The 26,257-nt window shown below is 40.9% G+C and overlaps 1 protein-coding gene across 3 annotated transcripts in view; it reads right to left on the bottom strand.

Annotated features, from left to right (window-relative positions):
* Window positions 1-350: 350 nt before the first annotated feature.
* Window positions 351-26,257, bottom strand: part of TDP1 (tyrosyl-DNA phosphodiesterase 1) — a 131,143-nt gene continuing 105,236 nt past the window's right edge. Inside the window, exons 15-17 of one of the 3 annotated variants that reach the window (XR_005293668.2) lie at window positions 21,304-21,418; window positions 9,698-9,820; window positions 3,217-3,763 (exon numbers count right to left, since the gene is read on the bottom strand). Coding sequence is in view for 1 of the 3 variants with exons in the window: in XM_038406931.2 (XP_038262859.1) it covers window positions 3,690-3,763; window positions 21,304-21,418 (189 nt within the window). In the remaining 2 variants the exon portion in view is untranslated. Of the gene's footprint in view, window positions 3,764-9,697; window positions 9,821-21,303; window positions 21,419-26,257 lie in introns of all 3 variants that reach the window. The other 2 variants (XR_005293667.2, XM_038406931.2) reach the window with 2 other exon arrangements.

Raw genomic sequence — 26,257 nt, 5'->3', positions numbered from 1 at the left:
GGATTCTTTCTAGCACGGATTTTGTAAGAAGTAAAGATTAAACATATGGAACTTAGACAACAATTCTGTTGATGTATGAATCAGACTAGAATCTAATTCACTCGCTGCAAGTTGTGTTGGCTCTGCAGGGCTAACTCAAGTAAAACAGTAGTTTAAGTTAAATTAGAACAATCTAGTCAGCAAAGTAAGCAGATAGGACTTAGAATATACAAGTGGCTTTTAAAAAAAAAAATATACTGGTTTACTGGCTATAACTACACATTCAAGGTCATCTTTAAAACCAGAGACTTACTATGGAAAGACCCTGCTGTTCCGTTATTAACTTTTCAGAATTAAAATTGAAGCCAGACACTGATCAAAGTCCATTTTAATAACTTCTTTATCTGTAAATCCGTAGTTCAATTACTTATATAAATTAGTTTGTTTCCATGTTAACCAGTCCTAACTTTTGGTATATAGTGAATGTAATTGACTCAGTGACAGTATTTAGTTAAGAACAGACGAGGGAAACAATCATACGGCAGAGTTATTACAGCAATATACACCATCTGTCACTTTGCATTTCCTTTTTGGATGTCATAAGCCATTAGTACATAATGACCCCTCTGAAGTCATATCTGTAGTTCCAAAGGCCCAATAGTGGAAGTGTCAAGTCACCGCATACAGATAAAATTAGCTTAGAGACAGATTGTGCCATTTTTTAATTCTTTCTCAATTGACTGCAAGTAGAAATAAGAAATTACAAATTGGATAGGAATGTTTCAACTTCAAATGCTATATTTTTGTCTGTTTTAGCTATGCCTGTGTACCAGGGCAGGGGAGAATTACCCTCTACCATTTATGGACTTGACGCAAGGTACTTTCCCCTCAGAGCAAGGGGGTATCTGGAAGGCAGGTTGTGACTCTCTGAATCATGATCTGTCTTTTAGCTTTCTCCAGGGGCAGCACAACAAATGTATTGCTCCTTGCTCGGGGGTAATTTAGTTGCAGAACTCTCAGAATAGGATACATAGAAAATATTTATTAGGGACATTAAATGAGTTTTAAGTGGTCAAATTCTAGTTCAAAAAGGGTCAAAATCTTGTATGCACAATGGGGCATCCCTCTGACTTCAATTTGGCCCTGGAGAATAGATCTGTGGGACAAGATCCTTGATCTTAACACCTACATCCCTCTCTCCATTGTGCACAGTGGAGAACAAAAAACTGTGAAAGACTCTGCAGAAGGGAGTGGCAGTGAAAGCTATGATCGCACTGCAGGAATTATGCATTGCTGACAACAGGTTATCAGCAGCGGGCACAACTGTACCCAACCTCAAGTGCAGATCCAGGACAAACTGTGCTCAGAGCAGTTTCAGAGAATGTGCTTCAAAGCTATCAGGAGTTGAGCATATTTTATTCCTAACAGCTCTGAGTACGTGTTAACCATGCTTTCTCCCAGGCTATGCCTGCATCTGAACCAGTTCAAGTGCATCCATTGCTAGCAGCAATCAGCAGCAACAGGCAATTTTTGTGGTATAGACATAGCTTATAGCAGATATTCCCACCACTGTGTAGCCACCTCTCAAAGGGTCTGGCCAGTGCAGTTCTTCCCCCTGCACCTAAATGACATTATTTTCATTGGCATCCAAAACAGCACAGAGAGGGTGCCATAATGGCTCCAAGGAGCTTACAGAGTCCACAGGACAGGACATAGAATCATAGGACTGGAAGAGATCTCGAGAGGTCATCTAGTCCAATCCTCTGCACTCATGGCAGGATAAATATTATCTAGACCATCTCTGATGGTATTTGTCTAATCTGCTTTTAAAAATCTCCAATGATGGAGATTCCACAACATCCCTGGGCAATTTCAGTGATTAATCACCCTGATAGTGAGGAAGTTTTTCTTAATGTCCAACCTAAACCACCATTGCTACAATGTAAACCCATTTGCTTTGTGTCCTAACCTCAGAGGTTAAGGAGAACAATTTTTTTCCCTCCTCGTAACAATCTTATGTACTTGAAAACTTATGTCCCCTCTCATTCTTCTCTTTTCCAGACTAAATAAACCCAATTTTTTTCAATCTTCCCTCATAGGTCATGTTTTCTAGACCTTTCATCATTTTTGTTGCTCTTCTCTGGACTTTCTCCAATTTGTCCACATCTTTCCTGAAATTTGGCATCCAGAAATACTCCAGTTGAGGCCTAATCAATGTGGAATAGAGAGGAAGAATTACTTCTTGTGTCTTGCTTACAATACTACTGCTAATACATCACAGAATGACGTTGAGAATAATGAAGGAGAAGCAAGACAATAGAAAGGGCAAGGAGGACAGGATGCCATCAGGGCTCGTTCACCTGCACATCTACCAATGTGATAGATGCCCCTCTGCCATGTACACTGGCCAAACCGGACAGTCTCTACACAAAAGAATAAATGGACACAAATCTTACATCAGGCATCATAACATTCAAAAACCGGTAGGAGAACAGTACAACCTCTCTGGTCACTCAGTAACAGACTTAAAGATGGCAATTTTGCAACAGAAAAGCTTCAAAAACAAACAGACTCCAATGAGAAACTACTGAGCTTGAATTAATATGCAAACTAGATACCATTAACCTGGTTTCAATAGAGACTGGGAGTGGATGGGTCATTACACATATTGAATCTATTTCCCCATGTTAAGTATCCTCACACCTTCTTGTCAACTGTCTAAATGGGCCATCTTGATTATCACTACAAAAAAGTTTTTTTCTCCTGCTGATAATAGCTCATCTTAATTAATTAGCCTCTTACAGTTGGTATGGCTACTTCCACCTTTTCATGTTCTCTGTACGTATATATATCTTCTTACCGTATATTCCATTCTATGCATCTGATGAAGTGGGCCGTAGCCCACGAAAGCTTATGGTCAAATAAATTTGTTAGCCTCTAAGGTGCTACAAGGACTCCTGTTCTTTTTGCAGATACAGACCAACACGGCTGCTACTCTGAAAACTGTACTGTTGGGCTTTTAGACTGAAGTAGCAATTGCAGAGCAGCTCTGATGCATGTGACCTCATAGCCTCATGTAGCTCCCTGGCACTCAAGTCCAGCTACTTACAATGAGTTTTTTGGACAGGATTTGGGCTTTGGAGAAGAAATGGGGATGAAATGAATTGAACTCTGTTAAGCTCTCAAAGGAGAGGATAGTAATTACCAAAGAGGTGAAAGCAAAGGGTTGGTTTCATGTTGATGAAAAATGTAACAAAATTGCCTTTTATTCACTTATAACTTCAAAATGTAACTACAAATCTCTTCCTGTGATCAAGAGGGGCCCCAAAACAATCCAAAAGAATACTAACAGATGTGAATATATTCTGGCTAAAAACAGTGGGAACCTCTGAACATAGCTTACATTGTCATTTTAACACCTTCCAAAATGCAATGACCACTACAATAAGAAGAGTATATAAAACAGTATTTTAAAATTACAGTGTTATATTTTTAGGAAGTCCATAAAGATCAGTATGGCTATATATTCTCCAAGGATTCTCCCTTCCTCTCCTCCCCCAAACAATGTCTCAATATTATTGACATGTGACATAATAAGAAGCTAGTTATCCAGTGCACAACTCCACATCTGAAAATCAGAAATAGTTAGTCTCACAGCTATGGTAGGAGGCTGTGTCAGATGCCGAAATCTCACAGTAGGTTTGAAGCTTTTATGATGGAACCCACATGTTTCCATGTGTATCGGGTGCTTTGGTATAAGGAATATTCCAGATCCATGGGCGATCTGCAAAACAAGCAAAAATAAATACATAAGTAAAAAATTAAAATATGCGTATGACAGACATATACCTGGCCCCAGTGAAATCAATGGCAAACCACCATTTATTGTGGTTCATCCCAACTGGAAGTTCAACTTACTGATAAAATTTACTGAGCTATTGCTTGTGGAGAGATACAAAGATACATTTTAAAAGGCCGTTGTTTTTCCCCCAAGGGTTGTTCTTTTAAATGTGGATATTGCAACCTGACAATCGTCCATTAACTATGATGGAGAGTACATTTAAAACAGATCTTACAATCGTTTTGATATAGCAAAGTTTGCTTTGGTCCATCCAGTGAAAATCAGGTATTGCACAGATATTTTGATCCTACAGCAGCATAAAAGGAAGATTACAGAGATATCAATATTTTTCACTGGGCAGCCATGATTATATTGGGAAGAGAAGATGTTGTCAAGAGATCCGAGAGTGGCCCTGCATGACACGAATGCCTGAGTTCCTGTCTCACCTCTGCTAACATTAAAACTTTATATGTCCATCAGCCAGTCACAGAGAGTCTTACGATCCCTCCCTTTGCTTCCAGAAATAAAGGAGTCAAACTTATCAGAAAGCACCCTTGCAGGAGGAGGAAAGTGAAGTGATAGAAAGAAGAGAAGTGGGAGTGATGGCTCTTCAACATGCTCCTCTCTTTCTCTCCAATTCTCCAAAATTCCTCAATAGACTCTGAAAAGGACTGGGCACAATCCATGGCACACTCCCCACAGATTTTCTATCAGAACTGTGATTGAGAGTCAATGCTGCTTCAAGCAGCACTGAATTCTTCGACAGTTACTACTATGCAACCGGAGAGGTACTAGAATCAGCTATGCTACCATTGGCAAGTGTACCACAAAAGGTGGGGGAAGAAGGTCCAACAGAACAACCGTACAGAGGCAATGGACTTCTGTGGGAATTTAAAGAGCCATATGTGTCTCAGGATAACCGCTGGTTTAAGAAGCCAAGCTTACTGAGTCTATTCCTCCCAGCCCCTTTCTAATGGAATGATTATGACAAAACTCCTTGAGGGTGAGTTCTCCGAGTTATGTGCCTTGCAAATGGGAAACTATTATATAAAACATCCTGCCTCAGTTTCCCCATCTGTAAAACAGGACTCGTAATTCTTACCTATGACGCAGGGGCATTGAAAGGATTAGTTATTTAATGTTTCTAAGGCACACCGAATGTAGAAAGTGATAATTGTATCCGCGTATAAATACTATGTGTATCAGAGAGGAAAAGCAGTAAATATTCGTATTATGTATTATGAACTAGTCACAAAATTGGCATAAAACAGTTGGACAAGTCACCTCACCACCCTGTGCCTCAATTTCCCCATCTGTAAAAATGAAGCCAATAACGTTGCCCTCCTTTGTAAAGCACTTTGAGATCTGCTGATGAAAACTACTGTAGAAAAGAGGTATCATTATTCAGTTATCAAAATAACAAGGACAGGCTTTTCTGTGCAACTGCGTATCTAAAGTAATGTTTGAAAGATTTAAATAGACAATCAAGTAAGAGGACTTTAATAACATTATTGTATCAGTAGATTTTCTAGTAATTACTATGTAATGTTTAATTTTGTGGGATTCGGCTATGATTCGCTTAAAAAACAATGTTGGACAGCAAGAAATATGAGTAGGACAATAGCAGAGGAGGTAGTTATTTGTGTATTTCACAACTGAGACACTGTACAGGAAGATCTTAGAGGACCAGTAAAGTGCCTGGATCACTACTGTTTATTGCAAAAAGCAATCAAACTAGGAAGTCTTTAGTGGGCCTGAGCAGCAGTCTTAGCATGAAGAAAAGTCAGGAGAGGAGAGGGTTTGGGCGACCACAAGAGAGGGCAGTCTGACCCCACCCCTCTTGATAAGATCTCTGTTGAAATTGCTGAGGTATGGGGGTTTTTTGGTGGGGAGGGAGGGAAAGGAAGCTTGTCTATGTTTGCCCTCCAGGCTGTGTTTGTCAGGGCCTCAAGGTTTGCAGATTGCAAAAACACATCTGGCTAATTGATAATCAAAATTAAACCTCTTGCTTAACCTTTGAAATTGGTTGCTTAACAAGTTTTCTTTGACATGTCATTGTAATACTAACGAATAAATAAGGGAAGAAAGTTTGTGGCAGTTGGACTCTTCAGCATTCTCCCCCTGGATGCATCTGAGGGTCCCCTTGGGAAGACACAAGATTGGTCATTGGAAGGCTGCCGCTGTACCACTCAAAAACCACTCCAGACCTTGGTAAATGTGGGGGGTTGGAGTGTTTTACTAACCTGTTGTGGACATGTGTAGGTGCTTGAGACTAAAAAAAAGCATACATTTAATAAGAACACTTGTGTTATCCTGCTTGTATCAACCATCTATCCAGCAGATGGTCTTGTCCTCACTGATTTATTTCCTGCCAGCGCTTTGCAAAGAGTAAAAGTTATCAAAAGTTTTGGGTTCAGAAAACCCCAGAATACCACATGCCAAGCCAATTTTAAAAAGCAAGAAAATAGCTGGATGAAGTACTATTGTAACCCCAAACTTCTACAATAAAAGTTAATCGTTAGAGGAGGATTGTAGTTCTATATTTATTTTGAGGTCTGTAAAAGGCAGAAAAGTAAGTCTGATCATACTGGAAAATGGAAGGGAATTGGGATTTGATTTAAAAAAAATCAGAAATATAAAATGTAGCAAAGTTCATATGTATGTCTAATAATATCAATACAATCTGGTTTGCCTTACTTTCACTTCAGAGGGTTACATGTCAATATTGGTAGCAGGAATGACTCCTTGGATCTGAGTACCCCAAAACTTTGTAGAAGTTTGCATTTGGATCCAAACTTCGTGGCTCAAACTTATCTTTTTTCAACATGGGCCAGATCCAATGCCCACTGAAGTCAATAGGACTCTTTCTATTGACAAAGGGGCACTGGATCAGGCCATATGTAAATCAATCTGTTCTTGAACTAGGAAGTTTCTATACATTTTAAATTTAGGAAGACCTGTTGAGGAGAGTTATATCTGTCGCAAGACAATGCAGCACTGGTGGTGGTGGCAGCAAGGGTGATTCTCAAAAGCACAAATAGCAGTAAGGTACTCAACTCCTACTGAAAGTCAATGGGAGTTGTGCACCTAACTTCCAGTGCACCTCTGAAAATCTTCCCCAAGAACTCATTGGCTAGTTGAAGGATAATCCAGAGATTTTACAAGAGCTCAGTCAAAAAAAAAAAAATATATATATATATATGTCAAGTAACCCCTCCAACCATTTTTAGACACATTTATCTGCTATATCAAGTCTATGCCTGAAAACCCTACACAGGGCCATAAGGAGTGTGGAGTGAGCAGGGCAGATGCCCAGGATGCAGAACTGCCAGGAGTGCAAAAAAAGAGGTGGCATGCAGGATCGGGCCCAGCACAGTCATCCCCCACACTGCAGGATCAGGCGCAAGGGGAGCCCAGGGTGCTTAGACCCCCTCACTCCCAGCAGGATTGCGGGCCTAGTGACCCCCCAGGAACAGGCTCTATGGCACTAGGACTCCAACAGGGCATTGAGTGCTAATTGGCTCCTATGAGCATGCTCATTACTCAGTACATCTGCTGAAGTTGCTGCCCTTGCCGGGGATTAAAAAAGTTAAAGGGGGCAAATTGGGAAAGGATGAGCAGAGTCTGAGCAGGGGGCAAAAACTGACTGAGTGTTGGATAGTTTCAAACAGCTGGAGGCAGGGGCAGGGGAAGGGTCAAGAAGCAAAACTGGGGGGTGGGGATAAGAGCTGGGTGAGGCGCTGCCAGGTGAAGGCAGACAGCAAAGCCCCAGCCCAGGGAGGGGTAAAGGGGGTAACAGTTACCCCGTTGGCATGAGCCATCTGCCCTGTTTGCTAAAATCTGCAGCCGGGGGGGGGGAGGGAACAGGCTTCCATGCTTAGGAGGAAGTGTTCAGTCAAGAAAAATGGAGATATCCTGGGCTGCTTATGATTTACAGTCAAAAGAAACAACAGTAGAAACAAAGAAAGTAAACACTGCACAAGTAAAACATGCTTTTTCAGTCAACACTCACTAAGGGGTAAAACACACCCTGTTCCTTCCTTTAGCTGTGTTTTCCTGTTACTGGGACCTACACTTACCTGTTGCTGCCCCAGCCTTATTCAATCGTTATTACACAGAACAAAATAAGGAGTCTCCCTTTGACCCATTGTTACAATGCTCCATTAACTGGCCAGCAAGGTTCACTCACACATCAGGGAATTGACACCTTCAGCGCAGACTGGCCCAGAATGCTGACCACACTTTGGCTTTTCTTTTGAAAGGCCTCTAATTCTGAGTTAAGGACAATTTTCAGTTGTGCCCAGACAGGTAAAATACAGGCCATTCACAGTACTGGTGAAGAGACAGACAGGGAAATCTACACTGGGTGCAGATCTGGATTGGGGCTGCTGGTGAGATATGCACTGGCGAAGAAACATGTCCATGTGACCTGTGCTTGTAGCATTCTGGGCTGTGACCCAGCAGGTCTGTTCCTAATACCATTCTCAATGAGACCGGGGCAATTACCTCAATATATCCATCTAGCCATTATAACCATGGTATGGGCACTATAGCATAGCATACCCTTAATTTCACAATCACCACAGCCATATACTTTCTTCTGTCTCCACATAGGTGTCAGGGGCCTTCTCCGGCCAGAAGTCAAACATAGAACCATAGGGTCAGAAGAGACTGCAAGGGTCATTTAGTCTAACTTCCTGCCAAGATGCGTCCTGCCTCTTATCAGCTGTCACAACATAACTTTCCCAACTGAATGAGACTTCCCACACTGGCCATATACAAATAAGTCATGCTGCTATAATTAAAAGGGGCATAACCAAAATTTGCTTGGCAGGATTCAGCAGGGGAAATGATCAGGTATAAGCCAACCATAATATTGTAGCAGGACGCAAACAATAATCAATACTCTTCTTAGAAAAATAAAATCACAATGCAAAAAGGTAAAAACCAGAAATCTTACCACCTTTCTTCCCGCACCCCCCCCTTCCCTCCCAGTATGGCTGTTTCCCTCATATAAAAGCGAGAGAAAGAGTGGCTTCTGCTTATACAGAGTCAGATGCTATGTTGGTAATTCTTTGCTTACTCTTGAGTCCTATTTATTCTCCGCTGAGTCATTAAGAGAGGTGGCTGTATCACTTTTTTTTTTTAAATAAACAAATGCAATTTTATGTCCGTCTTTCTGAATGTGTTTCATGCCATTAAATCATTGCAGTATCCATATTTATGTTACCATTATTTTCAGTCTATTTTTTTTAGTACCTATCAATGAGTTTACTTAAAGGATATATAGGAGGATTACTATAGGGATGTTAAAGGATTGTTTGAAAATTAATGTGGCACATAAAAGAATCATACAATAGCTTTTGTCTATGTAATGTATGCAAAAATAAATGCATTATTATTACTCTATAATATCCTAACTCATATCATCTTAAAAAAAAAAAAAAACAGTGAGGGGAGCAAATATGCTTCTTGCCCAGGGTGCTAAAATGCCTAGTTACAACTCTGACCCAGCACAACTTCAGTGTTAAGAATAAAATAGCTGTTCCACACCACCTCGTTGCCTTCCGTATGTTGCCTCCCAGCAGCCTTACTATGCAATAGAAACATTGAGGCAGATTGTGGTGAAACACAGGTACCTTCACAGTCATCACAAGAGCAGAGTAGACCTAGGCCTGAACCAAGCTCCCTGCAAATATTTTGTTGGAAGGTGTCCCCTGTACTTTGAGAATTACTGGTATAGCTCTTCATATTCTTGATGCTTCCTTTCCTTTCTTTCATGCTTTGATTAGAAATGAATCAGTGAGCAACACTGACACTGAAAATATCATTGGCAGCTAAGTTAGCAGCCATAAACATGAAAGGGACTGTGCTCACCTCACCTTTATCGTTCAAGGCTCTCTGCAATTTCAGACAGATGATACTGCATCAGTTACAGCTGGGTCATGTTTGGAAGGTTTCTTCCACAACTGTAACAGGCTATCCCTGAAAGCTGAGACTCTGGAGAAAAAAGGACACGTCTTTGGGAAATGCTGTATTATAAAAAGTGATAACATGAACTGACAATAATAATGTGCGCTAAGCTTCCTGTAAATTGCTACTTATTATTTTACTAACATGATACATTGTATTATGTGTCAAACCTGCAGAAACCTTTTGGAAACCTCATGTTATCATGAAGCACGACAGATGGTGATACAGAATGTACAGACAAGAAGAGAAGAGACACAAAACAATGGAGCTTGCTTCAGAAAGTATGAAGTACAAAATATAAATTACTGTATCTCTGTGGTCCTCTTTCCATTGCACCCTTGTAAAACTATAACTGATTAAAAAGGAAGCACAATTGAATAATAGTTGGTCTTATTTCCTACTGATTTATAAACAAGCAAGTTATCAGAGTGAACATCCAAATTCTTATTCCATAGAATGTTAAAATAGTTCTCTATCTGCTTTGTTAATTAATTCAATTCAACTTCTCTCAAACTCAAATGCATACTCTAACTCTCACGCATTGAGTGTCTTTGTGAAAAAGAAAAGGTGAAGGGGATGGGCTTAATCATCTAAGCATCAGGTTTGGAACACCCAGCGTCACTGAATCCAAAGGTTCCAGTGCCTACTGGTTCTATTGAGTTGTCATCCTGCCATGCTTAGTATAATTAATTTTAAGCAATTTGCAGGTGTTTGGGGTTTTATTTATTTATTTCCTGGGGGTTGGGGGGAGAAGAAGGGAAGACCTTAAAAACCAAGATTCTTCCCATTCTTTAGGATAATAAAGATGCTGTGGTGCTTTTCAGATTTGACCCAAAATCCTTGGCCAAAGTTTACCCTCAGCCTATTATTGTGTGGAGTGCTGGCTACCTGGCTGTTATCCTCCACTCAGAGATAGCTGTATTTCAGTGGAGCTGTATGTATAGTCATAAAGCATTTTGTGATCCTTCTGGAAGAATAGTGCTGTATTAATTTAAAATACTGTTTAAATAATCATATAATTGACAGTAGAAATAGATAAGTTATGAGAGGCTCTCTTTTCCCTGTTGATTAAATAATTATCTTAAAATGTTTTCCCTAAAGAATTTGTTAATTCAAAGGAATTAAGCATATCAGCCTCTGTGACTGTGCCATGAATCTAATATTTTTTCATTTATTCTGAAAGTTACTCTAATTATTGGAAGCATAAACAAAAAAAACCCCCTCTTTTCTCCAAAGCATCAGACTTGCTCATTCTCATTATACGAGCAACTACTCAAGCTGTTAATCAAAAATGTATCATTAATACATACCGCATTAGTCAACTGGATTGTCCAATGTACTTTACAAGGTTCATTTATCTTATACTGAAGCATAAATAACACAGTCAGCAGAGTCACTGGCCATTATCACCCAGCTGGTCATTAACCCCAATTAAGCGTTCAGCATCGAGGTTGTTACTTATAATAGAAATTCTATAAAATAGTATTCAGTGTGGTTGTGGTGGGATTTTTTGTTTTTAAAGTTTTCTGTTTGGTGAGTGTGACAGGAAATACTCCAATCTTAAACTGTTTTAAATTATCACTGTATTTTGTTTCTTTGTTTTTACCTGGAGTAAATGTTCATCCCTTTCTAGCTAGGTAGGCAAATTAATATGGTACAAAATTCTGCTGTTGGTAAATACTTGTAGATACTTGCACTTGTAGAGCTGTTCTTATACAAAATGCTTTCCCAGTCAATTTCACCCTCTCCTATTGCGGGGTCTTGGGAGATGCACATGTCCAGGAGTAGCACAGATGTTGGGAGAAGGAGACACTGTTTCCTTTCCATTTCAGGAGAGCCCTCCCACAAACAATGAAAAGTAACACCTTTTCTGCTCCTACACCAGCCTTCCCCAATGGCTCAGCACTAGCAAAGGACAAAACTGACCAGGACCATGTATTTCACACTGCTTCTGTGGGTGCTACTGGGGGAATGCTATCTGCACTAGCACAGATACAATTACAGGAAGGAAGAAAGCGGGGACATTAAAAAATGCAAGGCATATGGAAGGAGGAAAGAGAAAATGAAAAATGGAGGAGAAAAATGGATGGGGGGGGAGAAGAGGAGAAAAAAAGGAAGAAGGTATAAAATGGCTACCCCCTCAAGCAATTGATTCTCATATATCCCTCTATATATCTATACACACGCATACTACTTGAGGGTCTAGTTTTGTGTATAAATAGTTTTATATAAACTAGACCCCGGTAGGGTGTTGCTTGTGACAGGTTTCCCTGTATTCTGAAAGACAGAGGCTTCTGTCACGATGATCTCAGTTAGAATAGTGTGTTATGCAGCTTAGTCGCCAGAGGATCCGAAGTGTAGTCAGACACTGCAATACGGTTTCTTCTCATAACCTGGTTCACGTTAAGAGTTTGAATGAAGATATCAGTCATGACTCATTAACAAGAAGTATCTTTAACAGACCTGTGGCAATGTATAACCTAATTTTATATTGGTAAAATAGTAAAATATAAAACTATGTTTAAACATCTGTGTGAACTTTCTTAGCTTGCCTTTAAAGACTTGTCATGCAACTATTTCTCCACAAGTTGTGCTAATATGCAGCAGTAAAATCTGGCTAGATTCAGAAATTTTATAATAAAATAGTTCTTTGCACTTGCACCAAGCCTTCCACCCAAGTAGCTCAAAGACATTTACAAACATGTATTATAGTACACACAGCCCTTCTGAGATATTGTAAGTGAGAATTATCACACATTTTATGATGAGTCACAGAGAAATCAAGTGACCAGCCCATGATAAAAGAAGCATCTTGTGGCAGAGCCAAGAATTCCACCCAGGCACCTGATTCTCTTCTCATTTGTATTAGTGTAAATTAGGAATAAGTCCACTGGAATGACAGCCATTACACTGGGTTAAAATATGTGTGATAGGGGAATCAGGGCCTAGGTCTCCTGAATCCAGCCCTATACCTTAACTACAAGATAATTCTTTCTCCGTAAGTGAGGCTAACTAGTACTGGTGAAAGAGCATCTTTTTTCTTTGGGGAGAAACAGAAATCTTGTTATATGAAGAACAAAATTTTTTTTTAAATTTTTTTGCAGAAGCAAGACTTAGGTTTAAACAAATTGGGGAAAAACGTGTGTTCAGAGCTGATTTCATAATGCTTGTATTCAACGATACTGCACTTTGCCTACAGAATTATGAGAGGGTGAAGGCGAGATGTGACAAAGAGTTTGCAATTAAAGTTACATTTTAAAAATAAAACATCTGGCATCCACCTGAAAGTATCCTAAGAGAATCAAGCATCAATAATGTCACTAGGAGAATGGATGAAAACCCCCCCCCCCCACAGCCTATTGTTTGTGTGTACATCTCCCACATTGAACATAAAATAAAAATGATATAGCCTAAATCAGGGAGAGCTTTGCCTACATTAATTATCTGAGTTTTGAGTAGCTGACTTGAAAAGTGGTACCATCATGTAGAACTTCATAAGCATATACTGTAATATGTCCTTTTGTTGTTTAAATGGCCTATTGGTTTAAAAAACAACACATGTAGTTATGTGAGACCAATACTGGAAAGATGACAGGTGAACTGTTCATGTTATTAAAGGAGTAGCAATGTCTACAATATGAATTCCTTTTGTAAACGCCGTAATAAATGTGTTTGGCACAAGTGTATGGAAAATAGCGATAAACTTGTCAACATCATCTGTTGCCCACAAAAGGACTTCGGTATTGTTAAAAATAGCTACTTATCTCCAAAGAGTTGGCAAATAAGCTTTGGTCACATACACATCTGTAAATTAGGTGCTAAGAACTAATGACAGCCACTTCATACAGCAAGAACAACATTATTGGAGTAAATAAAGGCAATAGTAAAAAAAACTTCCAAATTTCAAATAAAATGGCTACTTAACTTTATAGTAATTTTTGTTCTTCATCAAGTGTTGTGCACGTACACATTCTACTGTAGGTGTATGTGCGCCCAATGCACTTGATGCCAAGACTTTTGCCAACAGTACCACTAAGCAGCTCATGCACGCCTGGTCTCCTCATGTACTAAGCTGAGGGAATACAAGGGGCATGGTCACTGCCTTCATCTTCATTCCTTTGCATCACTGTCTATACAATGCTCAAAGTAGTGGGAAAGGTGGAAGGATTTTTCTCCTTTGAGTAATAGTGTGCCATATTGTCCCACTGTAGGTGACTCACTAGCTAGTTCCCTTACAAATGGCAGGACTTTCGGGTTACTTAAATAGAGACTGGTTTCAGAGCAGTAGCTATGTCAGTCTGTATCCGCAAAAAGAAAAAGGAGTACTTGTGGCACCTTAGGGACTAACAAATTTGAGCATAAGCTTTTGTGAGCTGCAGCTCATGAAAGCTTATGCTCAAATAAATTTGTTAGTCTCTAAGGTGCCACAAGTCCTCCTTTTTTTTAAAATAGAGACTGCAGCACTGATTTACCAAAGTTGGTGTCATCTCAGGAAGCATGAGTAATGACGTAGTGTCTGGAGATGCTTTGTACAGACGACCACATTGCTGCTTTGCAGATATAGGCTATAGAAATGTTGCTCAGGAAAGCTGATGAAGTGGACTGAGGCCTGGTGGACTGAGTTGATAACCTTGGTGGAAGAGAAACTTTAGTGAGATTATAGCAAGGCTTATTGGAGTCAGAAAATTAAACATGAAATGAACTGAAATAGTGGTTTCAAGGGGCAACCTATTAAATGGGACAGCACCAGATTTAGATCCATGAAGATACCAGGTCGGATAATACCAAGACCTTTTAGAGACCAAGGGATGAGAAAAAGACAGAAACCCCATCCATTGGAGGGTGTATTGCTGAGATGGAAGCCAGGTGGAATCTCACTGAACTGACAGACAGGTCACAGGATTTCAAATGCAGTAGGTAGTCCAGTATGTGTCTAACCTCAGCATGATTTGGTTATAACTTGTAGGATTCCGGCCAAATTAAAAACCTTTTCATTTTGCTGCATAGGTGATTATGATAGAATCCTTCCCAATGCTAACCAAGATGGCTTTGAGAACTTGGGAGTGTAAATGTGTTGTGGGAATTCAACCAGAAATCATCCATGCCATGAGGTGGAGTGATTAGAGACTGGGATGCAGATACCTGTCCTGGTTTTGAGACAGGAGGTAAACTAGGGATAAAGTTATGGAGAGCTGATGTAGGTCTGTGAAACAATACTATCTTCCCAAGCTAGTGCCATGAGAATTAAGGTTGCCTTGTCCCTCTTCAGTTTCCTGAGCACAGTCTGAATGAGAGGAACAGGAGGGAACATACACAACAGATGATGCAACCAGGGAAAGAGAAAGGCATTTGTAATGGAGACCAGGCAGTGGCCTGCACTGGAGCAAAACCTCCTGCATTTGTTATTGAGCCTGGTTGCAAATAAATATATTACCAGGTACCTCCACTGGAGTGAATGATCTGGAGGAGAATGTCTTTCCTAATTGTCCACTCGTGGTGGTTGATAAAGTCCCTACCGAGAGTGTCAAACTGTCTGGAGTGGCTCAGAAGCATGGGTACCAATCTCAGGGCAGACTGTTAAAATCAGGGCACAAACCCCAAACAGGTTGTGAATTCTATATTAAGATTTCACCAACCAAGTAACAAGTGTGAACTTCTCAAGCACTATAACAGCCTTAACATGGAGTCACAGGCAGTCCTATCAGGTACTCCAGTCTATCTTGCCACCCAGGCAAGCTTGCCTTTGTGATAGATGGTTCCTTACACTGAAAAATCACTATATTCAGGTTATTCCCAGTCCCAAAGGGCCAGTAATTTACCCCCAGTCAATTGCACTGTAGATCCTATACCAAAAACTACCTTGTAGCCAATCCTATAATAGTCAATACATCTTTAGTTAATTTAAGAAAAAGAAATGAGATAGTTATTTACAAGGTTAAAGCAGGTAAACGTACACACAAACTAGTTACAATCTTAGGTTCCAAGGGTGGTAGAGGTTTCTATAATAAGGAAGCTCTAAAAGTCCTGCAGGCCAAGCAGCTGGGGATCCTTTGCTTATGCTTAGAAATCTTGCCTTCCCGAAGTCCAAGCATAGAGTTCCAGTTTCTTCTGGTCAGGGATTTTTATTCCCTTCCCTCAGAATTCAAGCTGATGGGACAATTCCACATGCATGACATCTTCATGGGTGTTGGGGTGAGTAATTAAAGTCTTTGTTCTTTGATGTTTCACAATGGCTCATTTGGTTACAATGGTCCTTCTTGGTGAGCAGGACCCAATACCTTCTGTAGGAAGCCAGCATTTTACAACTGCTGACCTGTTTGCATCATAAACTTCTGTAATTGTGTAAGTAATCAAACACTCACTATATCCTTATAACATAGGGTACAGATGTTTTAAGTGAGATTACTACATGCAGCATTCGATAAGCATTTCATAAATTCTAAACACATTCTTATAAACTTAAGATCTATTTTAATAAATGCTAAACACACAGGTGAGCCAGACTGGTTTCCGGTTATGTATTGTCAGTGTTCAGTTGAGGTCTAAGAGCCTTGGCATAAGCTGGTACCTTGTCTGCCAGGATTACAATGGGAATTTGTGATAGCGTTCTTCAACCCTGGAAGGTGAAAAGCTTTTAATAAGATATTGTTCCTTAAACAGAGATTCCAGAGGTGGCTCACTTCTTGCCACTGTGGAGGCAATCTTGTACCTGCCTGCCTCTTCAGGTAAAACATAACAGTAGTGTTGTCTGTGAGGACTTGAATCACCTGATTCCTGATGGTGGACATAAGCATCTTGCAGGCCTGATGAAGAGCTCAATGGACTCAGCACATTTATATGGAGTGAAACCTCCCGAGATGACCAAAAAGCCTGATATGCCTGAAATGATCAAGATGGCCCCCTACCTTTGGTGGATGTGTCTGTTATGAGAGTCACAGCCAGTTCTGGTGATGGAAAGGGAACCCCTCTGCATACATTTAGAGAGAGGGTCTAACCACCAGTTGAGGGAATGAAGCACTCTTGCAGGTATGCTAATCAGCATGTCCAGTGGATGTCTGCTCAGTCAATATAACATGGCCTGCAGACATCTGAAGTGAATTCTAGCATGACGAGTCATGTTCGTGTACGAGGTCACACAGTGCAGCACTTGTAGGTAGAAGTGAACTGTTCTCTGTAGACTGGACTGAGAGAGAGAGAGAGAGAGAGAGAGAGAGAGAGAGAGAGAGAAGGGCAGGCAGAGACAGTATGGACTGAAATTGTCCATAGGGAGGTAAGCCATGGCAGTTGTGTCTAGGTCCACTCCTATGAAGGTTATTTGTTGTGTTGGTTGTAATGCCAGTTTGTCCATATTTCGTTTCAGGTCTCGACAACAGATGTCTGATAACGAGGGTGCTGTTTTTGATGTGGGTCCTTGATCTTCTGTGAACTAGCCAATTGTCCAGTGTGACAAAATTCCTGCTCTACCTTGGTGGGTCTTGCGCTTATTGGCGGATTTGCTCATCTTGGAGATTCACGGCAGCCCTCAGCTTGGCAGTTTTTCTGAATTCACAGTGTAGGTCGACTCCTCCTGTGTCCGACCAGGAGTTGGGAGGTTTGGGGGGAACCTGGCCCGCCCTCTACTCTGGGTTCCAGCCCAGGGCCCTGTGGAATGCAGCTGTCTAGAGTGCCTCCTGGAACAGCTGTACGACAGCTACAACTCCCTGGGCTACTTCCCCTTGGCCTCCTCCCAACACCTTCTTTATCCTCATCATAGAGCCTTCCTCCTGGTGTCTGATAATGCTTGTACTCCTCAGTCCTCCAACAGTCTGCGTTCTCACTCTCAGCTCCTACTGCCTCTTGCTCCCAACTCCTCACACATGCACACCACAAACTGAAGTGAGCTCCTTTTTAAACCCAGGTGCCCTGATTAGCCTGCCTTAATTGAGTCTAGCAGCTTCTTGATTGGCTGCAGGTGTTCTAATCAGCCTGTCTTAACTGTCTCCAGAAGGTTCCTGAACAATCAGGAACCTTCATGTTACCTTACCCAGGGAAGAGGGACCTACTTAACCTGAGGCTGATATATCTGCCTTCTATTACTCGCCTATAGCCATCTAGCCTGACCCTGTCACACCAGGTAAGGAAACAGGAGGTGAAAATGGGCTGCTACCACTGTCATGCACTTGGTGAACACTCTTGGGGCTGACAATAACCTGAAGGGAAGCACCACAGACTGGTACTGGTTGTTGCCTGCTATGAACTGAGGTATTCCCACATGAAAGTACATGTCCTGCAAGGCAACAACAGCATACTAATTTCCAGGAAAGGGATAATGGAAGCAGGGGTGATCATTTTGAGCTTGATTTTCTTGTGAATTGGTTCAGCTTTCTTAGATCTCGAATGGGATACAGGTGATCTGTCTTTTTGGGAATCAGGAAAAACTGGGAACAAAAACCTTTCCCTCTGTGTTGGTAAGGAAATCTTCCTTTATCACTCCCAAATCCAAAAGAGATCACGCTTCCGAAGCAATATGAGATGGGTCCCTGAAAAGGGACAGGGAAGGTGGGTTGGCAGAGGAAGGAGGCAAATTGGATGACATATCCCTCCTTTACTGTGCTGAGCACCCATTTGTTCAATGTAATCTCTTTCCAACCATTGCAAAAGAAAGATAGTGCTTTCCAAAAGGAGGGAGATGAGATATGGTTGGCATGCTGTCCTTGATCAAAGAGTCAGAATAACTGCTTGGAAGTTGAAGAAGTCTGACAAGAACAGATTGCTATGGATGATACTGTCTGGTGACATCTAGGAGGTCCAGACCTTCTACTGAAGGTGTCCTGGAAGCACTGCTAATAAGAAGTTCTGTAGTACGACAGATTTAAACTGTTTCCTCTTTGGTACTGGGATGGAGAACCTCCAGCGAATGAAGAGTCACACAGGAGTCTTTTAGAGTGCGAATGGCATCATCCATTTTCTGGGGAAATAGTTTGAACCCATTTAAGGATAAATCTTCCTTTGTAAAAATACACCTCTCTTAGGATACCAGAGGCCTGCAGCCAAGAGGAGTCTCTCATCGAGATGGCTGTAGCCAGGGAGCATGAGGCAGCGTCAGCAGCATCAATGGCCACTTGAAGCAATGTTCAGGCAGTGAGGTGCCTTTCAGAGATTAGAATCTGTGGGACCATGCAGGTACCCATAGCAGTGCCGCTGATTTGAAGGTATACATTGTCCCCAAATGTGAAATTGTGACTTTGTCCTCACCCATAACTATTTCACATTTGGGGATAATGTACATCTTCCTTCATGTGCCAGCAATGCCCCTCTGCCATGTACATTGGTCAAACTGGACAGTCTCTACGTAAAAGAATACATGGACACAAATCAGACATCAAGAATTATAACATTCAAAAACCAGTCTGAGAACACTTCAGTCTCTCTGGTCACTCGATTACAGACCTAAAAGTCGCAATTCTTCAACAAAAAAAACCTTCAAAAAACAGACTCCAGGGAGAGACTGCTGAATTGGAATTAATTTGCAAACTGGACACCCTTAATTTAGGCTTGAATAAAGATTGTGAGTGGATGTGTCATTACACAAAGTAAAACTATTTCCCCATGTTTATCCCCCCCCCCACTAATCCTCACACGTTCTTGTCAACTGCTGGAAATGGCCCACCTTGATTATCACTACAAAAAGGTTGTTTTTTTCCCCTCTCTCCTGCTGGTAATAGCTCACCTTACCTGATCACTCTCGTTACAGTGTGTATGGTATCACCCATTGTTTCATGTTCTCTGTATATATAAAATCTCCCCACTGTATTTTCCACTGCATGCATCTGATGAAGTGAGCTGTAGCTCATGAAAGCTTATGCTCAAATAAATTTGTTAGTCTCTAAGGTTCCACAAGTCCTCCTTTTCTTTTTGCGGACACAGACTAACATGGCTGCTACTCTGAAACCTGTCATAATTTTCAGTGTATTCTAAGCTTTCAAACTATCCCTGCCCTGCAGCATCATGCATCTCTGTTTACTGCTTTATCTATTCCATGGGTAGGGTCACAGCCTGGTGGAGTTTGAGATTTTGAAAGCGTCTCATAGCATTATGGGGTTCATAACCCTTTCTCCCCTGCAATTTATATCCCTTTTTTCAAAGTGAGATTCAATTTTTTAAAAATTTACTCCTGACCAAATTAAATCCGGGCTATACATGAAAGACCGAAGAAAACATTGAAAAGAGGCTGATACAAGCATATATCTTATGGATAAGGCTATGATTTAGTCATGAGTATTTTAGTAAAAAGAAGTCATGGACAGGTCAGGGGCAACAAAAAAAAAAAAAATTCACAACCCCTGACCTGTCTATGACTTGTACTATAAATACCCTTGAATAAAACTTACCTGGGGGGCTGCTACTCTGTGGGGGAGGCACTGCTCAGGGGGGTCCAGTGGGCCCACGGCCAGAAGCAACAGCTTCCAGGGGCTGCTGACCAATGGCTACTCTGGCTATCCCCGGGGCCATCCCCCTGCCGCTGCTCCGGTTGCCCCTGGGCCCATTGCCGCTGAGCTGCGGCTGCTCCGGCCGCCTTGAGGGCTGCTGCTCAGGCGGTCCCCGGAGCCAGCTGCTCAGGGCCGCCCGAACAGTGGCCAGTGCGGCTGACCCCGGGGCTGCCTGAGCAGCTGGCTTCAAAGCTTCTCCAGCAGCAGCCAAAGTGGCTGTCCCTGGGGCTGCCTGAATAGCTGTCCCTGAGGCCAGCTGCTTGGGTGGCCGTGGGTTCAGACACACTGGCTGCTGCAGAAGTCACAGAGGTTATGGAAAGTCACAGAATCTGTGACTTCGTGACCTGCATGACAGACACGTAGCTCTACTTATGGGATTTATTTTTTCTTTTGAATTTTAGTTCTCACCCTTTTTTCCTTATTTCACATTCTCTGAACTTTTTTTGTGCGTCATTTTTCCACAGTCACCATGTAATTGTTCCTCTCCTCCATATCTCTGCTTTCCTTCTCCCAAAGTTTTTGATTTCCCATAACCCCTAAACTCTCTTAAGGCAGCTTTGGGAAGTCATCATAACAGAGTATCTGCCTGGGAACAAAGTCTACTTGCCCAATCCTTACTATGGGAAGGGGAATCACAAGACTATTTAACTCACCTGTCCAAACAAAAAAACCCATCAAATCTGCCAAGACAAAACAGAAACCCCTATGAAGTTTATAGAGACCCTGAACACCATGCTAGAAGTGAATACAAGACTGACTATTTCCTGCTCCTACAGGCTTGTACCTCCCTGCTGTATTCCCCCTCATGCTTTCACTTCTCACAAGTAACACCACAAAAAATTCCTAATCCCTTGCTTTCAAACCACAAAGCAACCTGTTGGAGGGCTGTCCTAAGTGAAATGCCAACATAGTAATGTCAGAGTCAAGCTTTGGAATGCAGAGCACATGAGCAGATTTGAAATTGGACAAAACAATTTGGCCTCAGTGTAGCATTCACTTTTTTTTTTTTTTTTTTTTTTTCTTTCAAGAGGTACGTCTTACCTTTGCTTCCATACTGCTCTGGGGGTAGATCATAAGGCACAGGAAAAGAGGTCACTGGCTCATTACTTCCTGAAAACATTTTCTTCTTCACATGGAAGTAACCTGTATCCAATCCCTGTGAAAAATCACACAGAAGGAAATGACCGACTTGTTAGTTTTATGAAAGTAAAACGTTCACCTTATCCTAGCGTGGATTTTCCTCACCATCAAAGAGAGTAGCTGAAATACAAAAAGCTTTCCTTCTCTTTCTGAGGTATAAACAGCGTACCAAAGCCTGGGCTCTCACGATAGGAGCAGTCTCCCTTCCCTGCTCCAGTCCTTTTTTCCTCTTGATATTCCACATGTAGGGCCAAGATGGCGGTTAAGTCCTATCTGCACCCACCCTCCTTGTCACGTAAACTTTTACTAATCTAATTCTATACTCAAACAGGGAAAACAAGGCTTTGGGAGTTGTCTTTACCCGGGAAACCCCATACAAACTTCCTGAGAATCTTGTAGGACCCAAATGGGCAGTGTATCCAGTCACAGCCTGAAGAGATGGTTTTGCATGTAAACCAAGTCATGGTCACATGACATGGAAGTTTTAGGATTGAAACTTTAATGTGGAGAAAATATTTTTCTTTCCTCTGCTTAATTTTATCACAAACTTATTATCTAGATGACAGAAGTGTGTGTTATTCAGTATGCAGTTAAAATCCAAATAAAAACACTAAATTTGTAATGAGGACACAAACATCTCTTCAAAAGACAAATCTCCCAGGGACTTTTGGATAACATAGCACTGTTACGCTGTGAAGTTCACTGAAGCTTTGAAAACTCTGGTATGAAAAAAAGAAACCTCTGAAGTGTATTACAAAGTTTGGCAACAGGCATCACTATACAAAATGGAACCTTAGAGGTTAGCAATTTGAAAACCCCGCCCCCCGCAACATCCAGGTATGCAGTACAAGGAAGACAAGGTGGCCTTGAAGTGTTTCAGACAGATTTGGCAGATGCTATTAGGTTATTCCATCATCAGACTTTTGTAACAAATTACTCAAAACCAACCCTTTTAGAAATTGAGACTCTTTTGGGTTGCGTGTGAAAATAGTCTATTTTTTTTTTAAATGACACAAATCTAAAAAAAAAAAATTTTGAAAAATACAGAATATTCTCTTCCAAAAGTATTCTTAAGACTAGGAATAAACTTCCATCCTTTTAATACACACAGTCCTCTACAAACACTATCTTAGCTGTGCTATTCGTTAGTCTTTGACATCTGGCATTATCAGAGTTTTGCTAGACTCCTGGATTATTGTTTCTGTAACAATACAAGCACAGTGTCAAATAGCCCTTCAGATACTCCTTTGTTTATGGCATAATTAACTGAAAATGTTGGTTGAAATGACAGTAGCATTTATGTACAGTAATCCTCAACTACTTCATGTTGTTCTCTACTAAATTTTTACTTGATCAAAATGTTGCTGTTTTGAAAAGTGAATGGTATGTTGAATAGCTAGTGAGGTGAAACTCATGCATTGTATTGCAACAAGGAAGACCGATGTAGAAAAGTGGTCTTTGATGTTTTTTCTTGATGTTCTGGAAACTCAAAGTATCATGACGCTTCATTTCAGTTAGTAGTAGAGGAAAGGAAAGAAAATTACACTAGGGTGGCTCCTGCTGGCCAGCCCATGAAATAATGTAGAACTTAATTTGGAGGAAGATATCCATTTTGTCCCATGACTGGAAATAATGAGCATCCATGAGCTATGGAGATGGAAGGCAAGAAGCTAGGAGATGGTGCCTAAGTGATAATGGACTCTTATCTAATAAAGGAGGACAGAACAAGGCCCTTGGGGCAGATGGGTAGCTTTGATTTAAAAGGAAAACTTTGATTTCAAACCAAAGGTGTCAGTCTTGGTAAGCCAACTTGGAAAGTTTGTCCAATAGATATGCTTACATGAACCAATGTCCATGTCAAACGTACCCCAGAGGGCTAGGGCATTTCCCGCAAGCAACGTATATAGTTGTAACCAGGCAAGGGCCACTAAAGTTAAGGAAGTGAGTGAGTAAGCTGAGATGTGCAAGTTGGAATGTAGGAATGCTGACTGGAAGAAGTTTCAGTGACCAAGTTATATAAATGACTAGGAGAACATAAGGGAGAGAAGACCATCTATAGACTCATCAAGGTAAGAGAGAAAATGATGAGGGATGTGAATGAATTTGCTAACATTAGAAATGAATATGGTGCGTCAATCAACAAAGTTTGGAGTGACTATTTAGAAGAGCGATGAATGAGGAGAATCCAAGGGAGGAATTAAAAACGTAAGCTGAACCAGGGCATGATATATTGCATACAGGAAGAAGGCACTTAGGAAAAATGAAAACGGAGAAAGTACCTGGGCCAGATGAAGTACCAGTGGTTATGGTGAAGTAACTGGGAAGGAAAGGCATCAAGTATCTTACAAGTCTGTACAATGGTATTCTCAAGAAAGGAAAAATGCCAGAAGAATGCTGTTAGTCTTGTGGAGCCTATTTTTAAACACAAAGGAGATACTACACTGTGTGCTAATTATTGTCCAATTAATCAGACATCACATGCTATGAAAGTACAGAAGAAGATTACTGAAAAGTGTCTGCATAGCATGGTTGAAACTTGAAAGGGTTAGTACAGCTTCATGCCAGGAAGGAGCATAATTGATGTCATATTTACTCTTCAAATTCTCATGGAGAAGTTCAGAGAACATGGACAGCAACTGAGTATGGTCTTTGTGGACCTGAAGGTTTACAATAGTGTACCATGAGAACTAGCTTGGTGGAGCTTTAGACAGAGAAAAGTGTGCCAAAATGTCCAGTGAACATTGGCCTGCATCAGAAATCAACATTGAGCCCCTTTTTGTTTGCTATTAAGGATATAAGTGAGTACAGAATGAGAGCTGCTTTGAAACATGCTGTTTGCTGATGACTTAGTGATGTGTGGAAGACAGACACCCTATGAACTAAGCCAACTATGAGCAGTGGCAACCTGGTTTTGAGTGAGATGCATTAAGAGTGAATGTTGGTAAGACAGAGGCCATGATTAGTGAGGGAGGGGGTTTCACCATAAAGGCTATCACAGGCAGAGAGCTTAGAAGAGTGAATTAAAATACCTACGTTCAATGGTTGCTGACAATGGCACCATCCTGAGTGATGCCCAGCATCATACTAAAGCTGTTTGGTGCAAATGGTGGGACCCCAGTTCTCAGTGACAAAAAATGCCAATAAAATTAAAAAGTAGAGTGCATAAAACTATAAATTTGATCCTACCTAACATATGGAACAGAGACTTTGCCAGCCACAAGAAAGGAAATCAATGTAATTGGGAGGGAAATGAAGATATTGAGATGGACAAATCATTGCACATTTCATGATAGGAAATGAAATCAGATTGGAAGAGGACTAGTATGGATTGCTCCAACTGAAGACAAGTTGAGGGAGGCTGGGCTACATTGGTATGGGCATATTCAGGATGATTCTTGCAATGATTGTGGATGGAAGATGACTAAGGGGGAGACTAGCCCTAAGGGGGAGACTCAAGGGGAGCACTCAATGGGGAGACTAGCCTCAGTACATTGACTAAATATCAGCATTCCTCAGAGATCAGTCTGCATGACAGCCTGGTGTATGATCATGAGTTTTGGAAAAAGGCTATAAAAAAGTCAATGACCCTGAATAGGATAGTGGCAAGAAAGAGGAGGAGAAAAGAACAGGGGCCATGCTGCAGGATAATGGATATTAAAATACATTTTAAGGGCCAACTGCAGGTATCTGTAAATTCACTGGGAGTTTTACCAATAAATTCAGTGAGATCAAAGCTGTGGTCCCAAGTTTATATTAACCTAAATGCACAGCATGAAATAAACTTCAAATTTAGAACAGAACAATTTATGGACACATAAGATTATAGGAAAACTGGGGTATATGTGAGGATGTGAAGTTGGATTACTGAGTAAAAAAAGTCAACTACCTATTGCATTAATTAGGCATCATGACAATAGGTCTTGAAAGTTTTCACCTCCAGGGATCTTATAGCTACTAGGGTTTAAGAAAAAATTTATAAAACACAACTAACTAAGATTCATATTCGGTCTGGATTGGAAAGGTAACTCATGCAACTTCCTTAGGATGTTCTAGCTCATAAAAATTGGAAAGCATACAAATCTGACTTGATCTACTGATGGGTCCCCCCCAAATAGATCTCGCTCTTAGTCCTGCTGTCAATTCTGGAGCTGAGTTTTTTAGCTTCCTCTTCCAGCATCGTGATAGTGAACTCAGCAGACCAGTAATCTGACCAGGTATAGCAAATATTGTGTTCTTATATCCTCATGTATGCAATCTCTGAATATAATGACAACTACATGGTTTAAAATTTGGAAAAGTAATTGTCATTGTGGTGTCTTAATTTTTAAAAATAGCTAGCCCAGTAACCTAGTTATATGCCCAGCAATCTGAATAAAAATTTGATGCAAGTCTTGGCTGATCGCTTTTCTTGACATCACCTCTCTTCAATCCCAGAGCCCAGAGCAATGGGATGCTTTCCAGAGAAAGCAGAGAACACAAGAATGTGTATTGTAGAAATACAGCATTTATTGACACTCTTGTCGTCCATATTTCATCCTTTTATTTCCAACTTTTTCCCCCACCTTTTCTGTTGTCTCCCTGTCTCTCTCCTTTTCTATTTAATAAATTAACTTCCTTTTAAAGATAAGATAGAGAAGCATTTCCCTTTGATTTTATGCTCTCTTCTTCTTTCATTTTGTCTATGTTGTCTTTCCCTGCTCCTTCTCTTTTACCTTACCCTCATGGCTAGCTCAGATCATTTTCTCCTTGATTTTCCCTAGGAAAGGAAGAGAAGTCACATTCCTGGATTTTTCCTTTCCTTTTATAATCTCTCCTTTTCTCCCCCCCCCCCCCCGCGCCCCTTTCCTGTCAGTAT

This window comes from Dermochelys coriacea, chromosome 6, assembly GCF_009764565.3.
Source record: "Dermochelys coriacea isolate rDerCor1 chromosome 6, rDerCor1.pri.v4, whole genome shotgun sequence".
In the NCBI taxonomy this organism is placed as follows: domain Eukaryota; kingdom Metazoa; phylum Chordata; order Testudines; family Dermochelyidae; genus Dermochelys; species Dermochelys coriacea.
Note: the sequence above shows the minus strand (reverse complement) of the source record. Positions and strands in the feature narration are given on the sequence as shown.